At 42.5% G+C, this 14,959-nt stretch overlaps 1 protein-coding gene across 1 annotated transcript in view; it reads right to left on the bottom strand.

Annotated features, from left to right (window-relative positions):
* Positions 1-14,312, bottom strand: part of ZSWIM6 (zinc finger SWIM-type containing 6) — a 237,920-nt gene extending 223,608 nt beyond the window's left edge. Inside the window, exon 1 of the mRNA XM_004458857.5 lies at positions 13,618-14,312. Coding sequence (XP_004458914.2) covers positions 13,618-14,296 — 679 coding nt within the window. The 5' untranslated portion in view covers positions 14,297-14,312. The remainder of the gene's footprint in view (positions 1-13,617) is intronic.
* Between the last annotated feature and the right edge of the window lie 647 nt (positions 14,313-14,959).

Here is a 14,959-nt window from a genome sequence, read left to right as displayed (position 1 = left end):
GCCTTCTATAAGCTATTAGCCTAGCTATTAGAGCTGTAAATATTAGACATTTTGTCAAATTCCACAACTTGAGCTTTCTTATTTCACCCAGAAGTGAATTCAGCAGAATTCATCCAGTAACTACCTTAAAGACAACATGAAAATAAAAATCAAGTTGATTCTATGTCTAGTTATTTTGGCCAATTATTTGGTGCTACTTTAAAAGAGTATGGGATGGGGAAGTGGATGTGGCTCCAATGACTGGGCTCCTATCTACCACGTGGGAGGTCCAGGGTTTGATTCCCAGGGCCTCCTGGTGAAGGCAAGCTGGCCTGCACGGCAAGCTGGCCTGCACAGCAAGCTGGCCCACATGGAGTGCTGGCTCATGCAGCAAATTGGCCTGTGCAGGAGTGCTGGCTGATGCAGGTGTGCTGGCCCGTGCAGGAGTGCTGGCCCACGCAGCAAGCTGGCCTGAGCAGAGAGCTGGTGTAGCAAGATGATACAACAAAAAAGATAGAGTACCTCTCTCCCTGCAGATATGGGGAGGGGGGGGCACGCAGGGATAAGTAAATAAATAAATCTTTTTTAAAAAAGGGTATAGGATCAATGTACTAAGTTAACTAAATGTTATCCTGCCCTCCAAGAATCTAAGTACATTATACCACTATGCATTGAATAAGCATTGAGTCATCACTGTTTCCATTCATAGCCACAGTGTAGTCCATGGTACACTGCAAATCTTCCCTAATATACTCTCAGTTTCTTATTTACCACTATAAAAAATATATATAAAAACATACTTCTTACCAAAGTCCCTTCCAAACATATAAATTCACACTGTGACATTCTTTTTACTTCTTTCCAAAACTACTCAAAAACAAATACAACATACCTTTCCATTTTTACTGCAGCTGATAATCAAGTAAATTCTTAAATTCAGATATGCATCCAAAGTTTTAAAATCTGTCTGCAAGTATGCTCTACATATACTGGCTCTAGAGAGTGCAGAATCTAGACTCAGACACTGGTAATTCAACTAAAACCTAGCTTCTCCCTACAGGAATAAACACAAAGGTTTTTAAAGTTTGTTAAATGTATTACTACAGCATTACACAAACCTACACACATATATATGGTTTGAGCAAAGACAACATTGACAACTACAGAAAAAACTACTAGTGTTTCAGGAAAAAATTGCAACTGTAATTATATAAACCAATTCAGACTCCACAACTTCAACAGCAATGAGAATTTTAAATTTGTCCAAGGCATTTTAAGCAATTCAGATAAATTTCATACTTCTTCGTGCCACCACAAAACCAAAATTATTGATCTGGGTATAAGTCTGACCTGATAAGGCAATCCTTAAATCTTTCTTCTAATCTAAGATACTTAAACTACATGTTACATGTTTCAAGATTTACTATTTATGATTACTACTATTTAAAAAGCATTCATTTCTAAGAAAACATGCACATCACATTTCAAAAAAAAAGTAAAGGTAAATAGAATATCATAGCACAAAATACATTGAAAAACTAATTCAGTTTGATAACTACAAAGTTAGGTTTTTGACATTTGCCAGCAGGGCCACAATATGCTGGCCCTATGCCATCATGGCCCATTGCCAGGTTAAAAATAGCAGCTAGGCAGCAGCTGGAACACAGGTCCTTCTGACCCCAGCTTTATCTCCCTAAATTAAAGGGAAGGGTGGGAGAACAACTGCAGTCAATGAAGGGAATAGAATTTACTCTTGTGCTTGTATTTCCTACCCCTTCAGATTTTTTGTTTCTTTTTTCCTACCACTCCCTCCTACTTCCCACTCCTCCCCACCCTGCCCCAAAATAGAAAAAGAGAAAGAGGAAGAAAAGGAGAAAGGGAGGGAAGGGGGAGGGAATAAAGGAAAGAAAGAAACTGGAACTCTGGGATAGACTGGGTTCAGAATCTCCACACATCTCCAGCCCTCAAGTCTCACAGATTCCACCATCATCACAAAGCAGCCAATAGTTATTACAGTCCTCAGCTTTACCATGCATGGTCTAGAGAGAGTATAAAACAAGATCTTTATAAGATTGGGTAGGTGACTGGGTGAAGGCCTGTTAGACAAAAATTACATAGGTTATATTAGAAGGAAGGCGATGGGGTGAACTACTAAGATGGCATCATGAGTACAAAATCCTAAGTGCTAAGGAAGCTTGAAGAACGCTTAACTTCACTGAACTCCTAAAGAAATAGGGTGCACTACAAAACAATAAGCTCAACTACAAAAATCAGATTACAAATTTGCATCCTAGGGTTTCATTAGATCAAGTATTTTTAAGAATCATGACCCTCTTCTTTGTAGAAATGAGTTAATATAAAGGAGTATTAGGAACTAATGGGTAGGACCAAATATAGAGTCCTGCCTTCAACCTCTTGGGCCCTTTTCCAAGAAAGACCAATAACAGCAACACCAGAAGAGACTCCAGGCTCTGCCCTTTACACCTAAATTATAAAATATCTATAATTTGTTTATAAAAATTCTGGTTGCTCTCAGCAAGCATTTAAAAGGCCAAACTTGGCACATACAGAATTCTAAATAATTATATTGATGGAATGAACTAAGAGAATTTAAAACTTGCTTCTGTGGACTCATTCTACGTGCTATATGTGCTATGCTCTTATGCTTATTTTCTTCTGTATAATATCTTCCAATGTTAGATATCTGGCACCAATTAACATTTTTTTAAAAATGCTTTAAGTAAATAGACAGACTGTTAAATAAGGCAGGACCAAGCAGTGAGTTACCTGGATTTTAAGTACATTAATTCACTAAATGTATTTGATCAGCTAGTACTTAGTAAGAGTTTAAATTTACTGACAGGTTCTTCTGCATCCTTCCAATTAACATGAGGTTTCATCAAATGCACAGATACAATTCTCTCTCAAAGAAAGGCAAATTTCTTTACCAGCAACAAGAAATAGTACAATTTTTAATCATAACATTAAAATAGGACCTTGAAAATAAGATATATAATTTCTTAAATATATTTTGAGAATATACCTTTGCTGCATATATACTATGATTAAATCTAACTTGCAAGTTATTCTGCTTTTTAAAATTTTTTTAAAAATCTCACGGAAGATGATCAAAATCACCCAACATAGTCATCTTTCAAATCCAAAATTGATTCATAGAAGGCATTTTTAAATGCAGTTCTTTTCAAGTCAACTATGTATGATCACATTTTAAAATTCTGGCCACTGTAAATACCTTCTAGAAAGCAAAAATCTATAAACCTAAAGATGAACCATTTGGACTAGTTGATGATGCATCACAGACAATACTGCTAGAACAGAAGTTCTTAACCATGGACCTAGGTCCATGGACCTAAAGATTTCAGGGGGTCCATGAGCTTGAAGTGAAAATTCAAAAGAACATTATTCTTGTGGAGATGTATTGGTGCAGGCGTGATATAGTTATTAAATAATACAGAGTAGTGTGGACTTAGTAAGGGGTCCATGGAACAAAAGAGGTTAAGAACTCCTGGCTTAGAAGGTAAGAGCAGCAACTCTTGAGCCAGAGAGGCTGTGTCTGTTTTAAATGGTCATCTACCTGTCATTAACCCTGAACAAGTTTCCTCACTTGTAAAATGAGTATAACAGTGCCTATTTCATGACCTGCTAAGAAAGGTAGAGTGCATAGAATCTTACACATTGTTAACTGCTGTGAAAGTGTTTAGTTATCATTACTACAGTAAATGTTGCAGAGTACTAAGATTCTCACTGTAAATCACGTTCAGCTAGTCCAGTGAAGAAGCTAAAAAGCTTCAAATCAAAGAAGCTGATGTGGCTCAAGCAACTGAGCTCCCACCTACCATATGGAAGGTCCCAGTTCGGTTCCCAGTGCCTCCTGGAGAGGACAAGCAAGAGAGGGAGCTGGTGCCATGGGCAGGCACAGTGAGTTGATGTAACAAAGAGACACAAAGAGACACAAAAAAGCAGGGAGTTGAGGTGGCTCAAGTCTCTGAGCACCTCTCTCCCACTTGGAGGTCCCAGGTTCAGTTTCCAGAGCCTCCTAAAGAGAAGATGAGCAGACACAGACCACACAGCAAATGGACACAGAGAGCAAACAGTGGGCACAAACAATGGTGGAGGTGGGGGGCAAAATAAATAAATAAATCTTAAAAAAAAAAAGCTTCAAATCATACAAGAAGGTTTTTAATGTGAAAGAGGTTACTAAAGTTTTGAGGCCACATCACACAGGTGAAAAAAGTGTGTAAATGTATGGATATATATCTATAGGTATAGTTAGTACCTTAGTACTTAAAACTGTCAATGGAGGTGAGGGCGTACTGACAAAAACAGTGAAATACAAACATAAACAGTTCCTAAACAGACACACACTATGGGACAAAACATGTTTTCACAGACAGACTAAAATCAGAGCAGTCAAATTTCTTACTAGGCATCAACCTGTTCTGCATAAGCACTTTTCAAGCTTTCACTTAAGTAGCCCACACACACATCACATACACTCAGAGATGCAACATAGTCATCTACAATTAGCAATCATAACTTTTCCTGAAATTTAATTGTATCTCAGAACATCACAACTTCAAAAGATCTACAAATGTTTTACACTAGCATGTATTTAGCCAGCTAGAATCACTGATAAAGTAAAGCCATTAGAACTTAGTCTGAAACTAAAATGCTATCTAGAAACACTTTATAACATTCAATAAAATGTTAGCCAAATATGAAGGGGTGTTGTACAGGAATTCTATATTATGTGCTTGATTGCTTTGTAAGTTCACAACGTCTGTAATTAAAAAAAAAAAAAAAAGTTAGCCAAATAATCTCTCCCATGGTCCCATCAAGTTACATTTAAGAATGTGCTTGTTCTGATTTCTAAGATTATCAAACACTCCCAGAAAACAGAGAGTCAACCTAAGTAGTAGAAAAATACAGATTCAACTTTCAGCTTTGTGGTTTACTATAACATGCTGACACTTTACTCAACATGTCTGGATGCAGTTTTCTCATCAGCAAAATGGGAGAAGCGGGAATCAGTGTGATCTTTCCATATTTATGATCTCCATGGCTCTACAAATAGATAGCAGCTACCCATTCAAGAGTATTTTATAAAAACAACTTCTCATCTCTTAGGATATTTTGTTTAAAGAAGAAATGGAACAAGTGCATCTGCAGACAGGGGTCAGTGGAATATGCTTGGCATAACAATACTCAGATGACACCTGGGTTCATTTTTCTCCAATTCTTTCCTGTTCTCTTATGAATACAAGTAAGTTTTAAAAGCAAACAACAGGCAAGCGGACTTGGCCCAATGGATAGGGCATCCGCCTACCACATGGGAGGTCCGCGGTTCAAACCCCAGGGCCTCCCTGACCCATGTGGAGCTGGCCCATGAGCAGTGCTGATGCGCGCAAGGAGTGCCCTGCCACGCAGGGGTGTCTCCCATGTAGGGGAGCCCCATGTGCAAGGAGTGTACCCCGTAAGGAGAGCCACCCAGCGCGAAAGAAAGTGCTGCCTGCCCAGGAATGGTGCCACACACATGGACAGCTGACACAACAAGGTGACGCAACAAAAAGAAACAGATTCCTGGTGCCGCTGATAAGGATGGAAGTGGTCATAGAAGAACACACAGCGAATGGACACAGAGAGCAGACAACTGGGGTGGGGGGTAGGGGAAAGAAATAAATAAAAAATAAATCTTTAAATAAATAAATAAAAGCAAACAACAATAAACATATGTAACTACTTATCACTTAAGAATTCCACACATAAAAATACCTTTAGAAACAGACTTCACTTACTGTCAGCTGCAATCAACCATAATTATGTTAAACAAATTCAAAATAAACTGCAGACTGACCTAAATAAAAATGTCCTGGTACTGGGGAAAATACCTATGTCAAGAAAAATGTGAATCAGTTTTGTGAAATAGGTCTCCAATAATATTCTCCAGATGAAAGGGCAGTTAAGACATTTTTACCCATTTGGAACAGTTCTGCACATAAAAGCAGTATTCTATAATGGTTTTTTTAGGCTCATACAGCCTGAAAAACAGGCGGGTAACATGATCTTGGCAAGCTAATTAGCGAGACTTTCTTTTGCAAGCAAGTGACTTAATAGACTAAATAAAAGAGAATGTAAAAATAAAGGGCGGATTTGCACTGCATTCTTTTCAAAGTTTGCTTTAGCTATATTTTCTGGATGAAAAATGAAGCATCCTATTTTTCAAGAACTGAAAACCATATATAAAGCATGTTCTTAGAATACAGGACACTGAAAACTGAAAAACTGAAAAGACACTGAAGTTTTTAAAACAAATCTAACCAACACACTTTATTTTCAAGAATCTGGATAAGATTGAGAATCAAGAATCACTTTTCTTGGGACAAGACATACATAATAAAATTTTTCTCCAAATTATCCTTCCATAGTGATTTCTAAGAAAGAACAAAAAGCCTTCCCAGCCATTTAAAACTACAGAAGTTTTCAAATTTACAGCAAATCCAAAACATTTAAAATGTCAAATAATAAATAAAACAAAAAAAACTAAATTGGGTTTTCTGTTGTGAGAAGAAACCATCTTTTTAAATGATAGCATAGTCATTTGAAAGGTAACTAAAAATACATGTGTGGGTTTCATGTAGTTTATTACCATTTTAAAAATATTTACATATGTTTGTTTCCAGGATATTTATACTTACATACCTACTTTCTTTTCTAGGATATTTGTCCTCTTAAATATCTGAACAGCTGAAGATGGGATCTCCCTTCATAAGACTTTCATGCTAATGTGCTGGAGGTGCAGTTAATGTTGGGGTTTAAGATATATTTAGGGGATTTGAATCTCTGGACTGACAATGTGATAGCCAGGTCCTGAGCCTCAACAGACTCCAGCACCTACAATCTGATCTATTGGACTTACCACACTCAGCTAAGATGGAGTTGAAGAAGGACAACCACCACACCATGGAGCCTAGAGTGATTACAACTGAAAATGGGAGGATTGCATCCAGCATCCAGGTGGAATCTGACCCTCCTCTTGACATAGAGGTGCAATGGACACAACCAATCCAATGTCCACATAGAAGAGGTGGCACTGGATTGGGAAAAGTGGACATAATGGACAAAGGGTATGGGGAAAGGCAGGAAGAGATGAGAGGTGGAGGCGTCTTCGGGACATGGAGCTGCCCCGGATGGTGCTTCAGAGGTAATCACCGGACATTGTAAATCCTCACAGGGCCCACTTGATGGAATAGAGGAGAGTATGGGCCATGATGTGAACCAATGTATATGAGGTGCAGAGGTGCCCAAAGATGTACTTACCAAATCCAATGGATGTGTCATGATGATGGGAACGAGTGTTGTTGGGGGGGGGGAGAGGGGGGGTGGGGGGGGGGGTTGAATGGGACCTCACATATATATTTTTAATGTAACATTATTACAAAGTCAATAAAAAATAAAAAATAAAAATAAATAAAAAATAAATACTTAAAATTATAAAAAAAAAAAAAAAAATATCTGAACAGCTGAATGTCAACAGCAGTTCAAATTTAATGATTGCCCCTATAAAAATTTCTAATATTAAACAAGTTTATCATATGTATATTTAAGTGCACATCTTCAAATAAAGGTACCAATTTCATTTGCCTCAAGAAAACTGATTTTAAAAAGTCTAACACAAAAATATAAAGAAAAAGAGAAGACAAAAATAAAAAACAAACAAAAAAAGTATATTAAGTATGTAGAAATAGCCCAGATCCAATAATGTCATTTTTTTTTTTTAGGTACCAGGTCCTAGGGAATGAACCGGGGACCTCCTATATGGGAAGCCAGCACTCAACAACTGAGCCATATCGACTCCCGAGTTGGTTTTTTGTTTTGCTTGTCGTTTCTTTTTCGGGTTTTTTTTTTCCCCTAAGAGGCAGCAGAAACCAAACCCAGAACCTCCCACGGAGGAAGCAGGCGCTCAACTGTTTGAGCCACATCCACTCCCCTAAAAACGTAATTTTTAAAAGGGCAGTTTTCTTTAAAGAAAACCTCAGTCATTCGTCCACTGCTGTCCTGTTCAATGAACATATTACTAACAGAAATCACACATTCTTTACTAAATCCTTAATATGAATGTAAGCAGAAATGATATGCTGGCCTATATTTTCTTCATGAAACATTTAGAATTAGAATCAAGATGATAACAGATTACCCATTGTGAAAAGAAAAAAAGAGGCCTAAGAAGAACATCTTGAAATCAGGCAGGACATACTTAAGACAATGATGACTTTCATTGTTCAATTAACTGCAATAACTCTTCAACTAAAGGGCATTTTCACAGGCATCCTGATGTTAAGAGGAAAGGCATCCAAGTATCACATCTGCAAAAAAGATGAAATTCAATGCACAGTGGAAATAAAAATGGGATGGCCTTTTTCCTCTTTTTCCAAAACGTACTCATAATACAACTGTGTGGCAAGAAATTAAAAACTCAGGCAAGGGAAGAAATGTCTGCTTAACCCAAATCTGCAAATCCACCTTCTATTATAGTTAAAATCTTTGGCTACAAAAATCATTGTTTCCTCAACACTTTAGGTTTTTCACTGAACTACAACAAATCATCAGAAAACTAAGTATCATAACATTCCAAGATTTCCTCACCTAAAATCGAAAATTTAACTTCCTGGGAACAGTGCTAAGCACATACAAGGTACTCAATGACTTTCAAAAAACAAGAATTAAACAAATCAAACATCTCAACTCACATAAAAAGAAAAAAATAATTTCAAAAATGTACCTAGTTCCAGAATTTCTTTGTGTACTTTTAATCAAAAGGCAGAAAAAAAAGGTCTGATCTATATTATTTTAACCTTGAAAATGCATCCTATGAAATTTACTATCATCGATTAAAAAAACACACTCAAATATGAAAGTCCATCAGAATATCTTTACATATAGTAACCATACGTTCATAAAGAAACTAAAACACTCAAAAAAAGGCCTATAAATTATCTGATTAAAATGTTTTATCCACCTTAATTCTAACAATGATCCTTTTACTGTTTTGCCGCCCCCTAAAAATTTTTAAGTTATGAAGTTGAAAAGACCATAAAATATGTTTTTGTAGGCAAAATTCTTTTCTCCCAAAAATAACAACAAAAACTCCTTTTAAAACTTATCTCCTTCCTTCTCAGACAAAAGACAAGACCCTTGTTTTGCTACTTAAATATTTCCTGTTTTCAAAATGACTATTTAGTCACAAATAAAATGTGTCAGAACAAAAAAATATATATACCAGATCGTCAGGAAGAAAACAGGCGTTTGTGTATGCATGCAGCAAAAATTTAAAAATTAAAAAAAAACCACGAGAACTTTTCTGAATGTTTTTATTACAAAAATATATCTTTCAGTTTTAAGAGAAATCCAACCATCAGATAGGCATAAAGAAAAGTAAAATTCCCATCCCCCCCAAAAAATCTTGCCCATTTACTGAATGCCCCTCTCCAAAGGTACCCAACTACTCAATGGCTTCTTTTATAGCCTTCCAAGCATTTTCATGCATCTGTATGCAAGTATATCTTTTTTGGTTTAAACACAAATGGCAGTATTCTAAACAGTTCATGACTTATCCTCCCCACCCCAACCAACATGGCTCCCTCATCTGTCTGCTTGCTGTCCAGTCGTCTCTGCTCATTGGGTCTGTTTGTTCTGTCTACTCACTTTCTTTAAGAGATGTTCTAAGAAGGACCTCCCATGGGGGAGGCGGATGCCCAACTGCTTGAGCCATATCCACTCCCTGGCTTATTTTTAAATGAAATATTTTGGTCACCTTTCCTTGTCAGGGTATATAAATCTTCACCTCATTTTTTCTTAGTTGCATAGTACTCCATTGAGTACTTCTTAAATCAGTTCCCTTCCTACAGAAGTTTAGTTTGATTCCAGCCTTTCAGTACTGTAATCCATACTGCAATGAGCATCATTGTACAGAACATCTTTGCATACTAATATCAATGTATTTACATATGAATTCTTAGAAATGACACCAAAAGACTGTTCTAAGCAGTAGCATAGGAGGCATCGTCTTCTCCCACACTTCCTCAACCAATTCTGGGTATTGGCATCTCATTTTCATTGTATCTCTTTAAATAAGAGTGAAAATGATCATCTTTTATGTTTATTAACCATTTGCATTTCTTTTTTTCTGTAAAATATGTTGCCCATTTTTCTAGTGGGTTATTCACCTTTTTTTTTTTTTTTTTAACTGATATGTAGGAGTTCTCTGTAGAGGAAATCAGCCTTTGGTGAACCACAATGCAAATAGTTATCCCAGGAAGTTGTCTGACTTGTTTTAAGGTGTTTTCAACCCTAAAGAAATTTTTAGATTTTTATGCAATCAAATGTATCTGTCTTTTCTTTCCCTCTATTTTGAGTTTCACATTATATTAGGGAAGCTCTTCCCAAGATAGCTTCCAATTTTTTTCTGTGACTTCTAAATCATTAAAAGATATTAATATTTATATACAAGCATCTTCAGAAACAACTCCCAATAATTTTTTTTTTATTAAAAAAAGGCCAACTGCACTGCCTCTAAACTTTCCCGTAATCAACTGGACAGCTCTGCACCAATTAAGTACTATTTATAACTACTATATCAAAGGTTTAACTTTTGTTCCTTGAAATTTCTTAAAATCTAGGAGTTGAAAATAATAATTAGTAATTAATTATTAATGTCTGGCAAGTCAGCAATAAATAATCTTCAATAGCACAAATATAAAGTCCAACTATAAAGTCCTACTATAGCTATAATTTAGTCATCTTTACAAAAGTCAACTTTAAGTTACATATGTAGAAAGACTATAATGTGTTTACCAAAGTAGTAATAAAATTCTGGGCACAATTCTTTTCTCCCAAAAGTAACCCAAAAAAAAATTCAAACTAACTTTTAATTTTGCACTACCAGCAAACTGCTTATGGTGCTGTCAACGAAAGTATTCTGGTGCTTTTTTTTTTTCCATTTCAAGTTCTGAAACAAAGAAAGTCCTACCTGAAATAGCAAAAATATAAAATAAGCCTCTTAAACAACCACTTAAAGCTAAATTAGATGGTTAATCTAGCCACCTCTCTCAATTCCCCATCAAGGAAAAAAAATTCTGGTCAGTAAGTTTTCTATCTCACAGTACCAGCTGCCAGGCATTTAACAGCCTTCCATCTCTAAGCTGACTAGCACAACAAGTAATACAACTTGGAAGTTAAGGAAATTGGCAGAACTCAGAGGGGGGGAAAGAATATTTTCCACTATTTGTACAGCACTTGTTTAGCACGTAACTGTTTCCGAAGTGGTGGTCAACTCTTTATATGAAAAGCATCATTCCACTTCAACCACTGCCAAACCCCATTCAGTGGCCTCCTTCCCCTTTCGGAACTATACAAAAAGTTACTATTTTCTTTCACAACTACTCACCCAGGCCTCTTCCACTGATGAAAGCAAGCAAAGCCCACGCTGGGTGTCTGTCTCCTAGAGAAGATTGCATCTTTTATTTATCGCCCCCTTGGCTTTATTTTCACAGTGAATTCCTGGCTTAAATGCAATCAGCCAAGAAACCCTCCCTATGTGCTCTCCTGTCATTCCTCATGGCCAGCAAGCAGAGTCAAGCACAAGGAAGGAAAAAAAAGAACTACTCAACATTGCCAGCCAACCCATAAAAATTCAGACTCTAGTTTGCTATACTGGGAAACCATAGATGTGCTTCATATGTTTCAAAACGACAGGAAACAAGGGGGGGGGGAAAGGTACAACTTGAAAGAATACTAATTAGGTTAAGAAAAAAACAGGATAGATAGTCTCAAAAGCTGAACCCTTCCAGACAGAAGGAAAGGATTCTGAGCATAGAAAAGACAACGCTGGGGGCTGCCTCTGGAAAATAAATGGCCATGCAGAAAATCACATTTGCAGATTGCATTAAAATTCAAATTAACCAGACAGGATTAAAACAAACCTTAATTCTCTCTTGGGGCCCCAATCCAAACCCCCACCCCACTCCCAACGAAATGAAGGTTAAAAGGAACTAAAAAAAAGAGAAAGGATTAAGTTTTAAAATAAAGAAATAGAGATGCTTCCAAATCTATCCCCATTCATTTAGTGCACAGCACAAAACGAAAATTCAAAATAGGCAGTAATAAGGGAGGGGGCTAGAAAATATGCCATTTGTAATCAGGAGGAAAATACAGGGGAGAGGGGAGTTTCACTATAGCATTGTTCTTTTCAGTCCGGCTCAAACATCCCCAACGCTTTGGTTGAACAAGATATGTGGCCAAAAAAAATTATTTGGGGGGAGGGGGAATAGGGAAAGCCTTTAAACTCGATTTTTGAGAAAACTCTCATGGTCTGTTAGAAAAAGGAGGGCTGTGCAGCTTTAAATCACAAGTCCTTCTCTCGCCTTTGTCAAATATCTTCTACTTTACAAGCCCTGAAAAGAAATAAAGAGACTCTTTTGTTTGGTTTCTCCTTTTCGGAAGATGACAGAAAGCTGAAAGGGGCACAAATAAACATGAAAGAAGAACAAAGTGCTGGGTCGTGCCCGGCTGCCCCGCGGCCCGCAGCCCCTCCGCCTCGCGCTCCCGCAGCCGGCGGCTGCGAGCGGAAAACCCGTAACTGCACCGAGAGGAGACGGCCTGACCACCCAAGGCAAACAAAACAGGGACGGCAGGAGCCAGCCGGGGCACTGCCGCGGCCCTTGGAGGGGCCGTCTGGAGCCGGACGGATAGCAAAAGGAAGGGCGAGCGGCTCCTTCCCGGGCTCGTGCCCTTTAAATCCGGGGAGAAGCCCCTCAGGAGAAGGGGTCCAGCCCGCAGCCGCCTCCCTCCGGCGCTGCTCAAGACAGGCGAGGCAGGGACAGAAGAAAAAAAGACATTTACATCCTGCGGCGGCCAGCGGAGCCTGCCTGGGCCAGGCGCCGCGGCGACCCCGGAGCGCCACGGACGGCTTGCCTATCGAGGCCGGGGAAGGGCGGGGGGGACACCGAGTGCCATCAAATGCAGTCCCCTCCCCCCAAGGAGCAGGGGCGCGGGGTGGGGGGAAAAAGAGAAAGAAAAAGACGCGAGCAGTAGTCAGGGGGAGAGGGGCGAGGGCGCCGAGCGCTGCCCGGCCGCCCGCTCCGGCCCCGGCCGGCATTGTCTGTGCGGCCCGCGCCCCCTCCCCCGCCCCGCACAGCCCCGCCACACACACCCTGCGCCCGAGCCCCGCCGTCCGCCCGCCTTTGTCCAGACCCACCCCCCCAAAAGGAAAGCAGCTTTCCAGGATGTGCTCCCCGGGAGGAACGAGAAAAAAGGAGAGCGAGCCCCGGGCACCCGGCACCCACCCCGCCGACCCCGCGGAGGGGCGCGTCCTGCTGATTCATTTCCCACTCGCGCTGGCCCGTCCGGGGAGACAGGGGGCGGGGAGGGGCGGGGAGGGGCGGGGAGGAAACGGGCGCTCCGCTCGGGAAGACCTTCCCGGTCCGTGAGGGGACTCGGCGGGGGGACCAGGCGCGCGTCGGGCTGCTGGGGGCGAGGGGGTGTCCCGAAGAGAGGGGGCAGACAGTCCCCCGGAGGAACCGACTGACGGACGGATGGCCCCGCGGCTGCCCCGTGACTCACCGACTTGCAGGACGTTGTCGACGCAGCCACTCTCCAGCAGCGCGATGCCTCGGCGGAAGGGCAGCCGCGTCTCGTCGCCGCCGTCCGCCGCCCCAGCGGCCCCCACCGACGGGGCCCCGGCCCCTGCGGCGGCGGCAGCGGCGGCGGCGGCGGCGGCGGCGGCGGCGGCTGAGGTGGCGGCCGGCGAGGACGAGGAGGCGCCGCCGCCGCCGCCCGCGCCGCCCGTGCCGCCGCCCGCACCGCCGGGGCCGCCGCTGTCGTCGCCCGGGCCGCCCGCGGCGCCGCCGCCGGTATTGAAGGACGAGTACATGCAGATCTCTCGCTCGCTGCGGGGGAAAGACCAGTAGACGATGCGGCGCTGCACCGGCTCAGGGATGCGCTCAAAGCGCTCCTCCACGCGCTGAAACGGCCACTTCTCCGCTACCCTGCGCGCCGCGATGTCCAGTAGCGACTCGGGGCTCTGGGTCTTGCCCGGCGGCAACAGCCCCAGCGCCGCGCCGCCCCCGCACGCCGCCGCCGCCGCACCGCCGGCCCGCTGGCCCGGCCGACAGGCAGAGCTGTAGCCGCCGCCGGCGCCGCCGCCGCCACCGCTGCTGCCCCCGCCGCCCGCACCGCCGCTGCCGCCCGGCCGGCAGCACAGCCGTTTTGCGGGAGGAGGCTGCTGTCCGCGCTCCGCCATGACCGCGCCGCTTCTAACCCGACAGCGGAAGTGCCGGCACCCTATAAACGGCACAAGGAAGCGCGACACGCACACGCCGCCGCGACGCCACGCTGCCATCTAGGGTCCGCCGCTCCTTGTACGGGCACAAGGGGCAGAGCCTCCAGCATGACGTCGAGGCAGGGGCGGGACTCCGATAGGGGAATCTAGGGCCGGGGGCGGGGTCTATGCAAATCGCTGAGCTGAAACATAAATAGAGCACTCCGTGGACACCAGGGTGGCGGGGGCGGCGGGGTTGGGTGCCGGGTGGGTTGTGAGAATGTCAGGCTGCTGTGACGCGGGGGGCGGGGCTCGGGCGGAGTTCCCGGGAGAGGGGACGGGTCGCTGGGTCTGGCCTAACGTGGGTGGGTCTCTGCGCCCCCTGCCTACTCAACTTTCCCCTCCAATTCCCTGCCTCTTTTTGATGTCCCACAAGTGAGGACGCGCCTTGTGGGTCGCAGCAGGAGGCAGAGGAGAGCGAGAGATGGGGGTGTCGAGTAAGAGGAGGGGTCGAGGCTAAATAGGGGGCGGGGCCAGAGGGCCGATGCCCCACCCCGCGTCAGAGCATGCCCGCCGGGGAAAAAGCCTCTGGGCGGAGGAGGTGCTTTCAAAACAAAGAAATGCGGCGTGGAGCCCAGGGGACCA

This window comes from Dasypus novemcinctus, chromosome 2 (assembly GCF_030445035.2).
Source record: "Dasypus novemcinctus isolate mDasNov1 chromosome 2, mDasNov1.1.hap2, whole genome shotgun sequence".
In the NCBI taxonomy this organism is placed as follows: domain Eukaryota; kingdom Metazoa; phylum Chordata; class Mammalia; order Cingulata; family Dasypodidae; genus Dasypus; species Dasypus novemcinctus.
The sequence above is the reverse complement of the archived record's forward strand: the minus strand, read 5'-3'. Positions and strand labels throughout refer to the sequence as shown.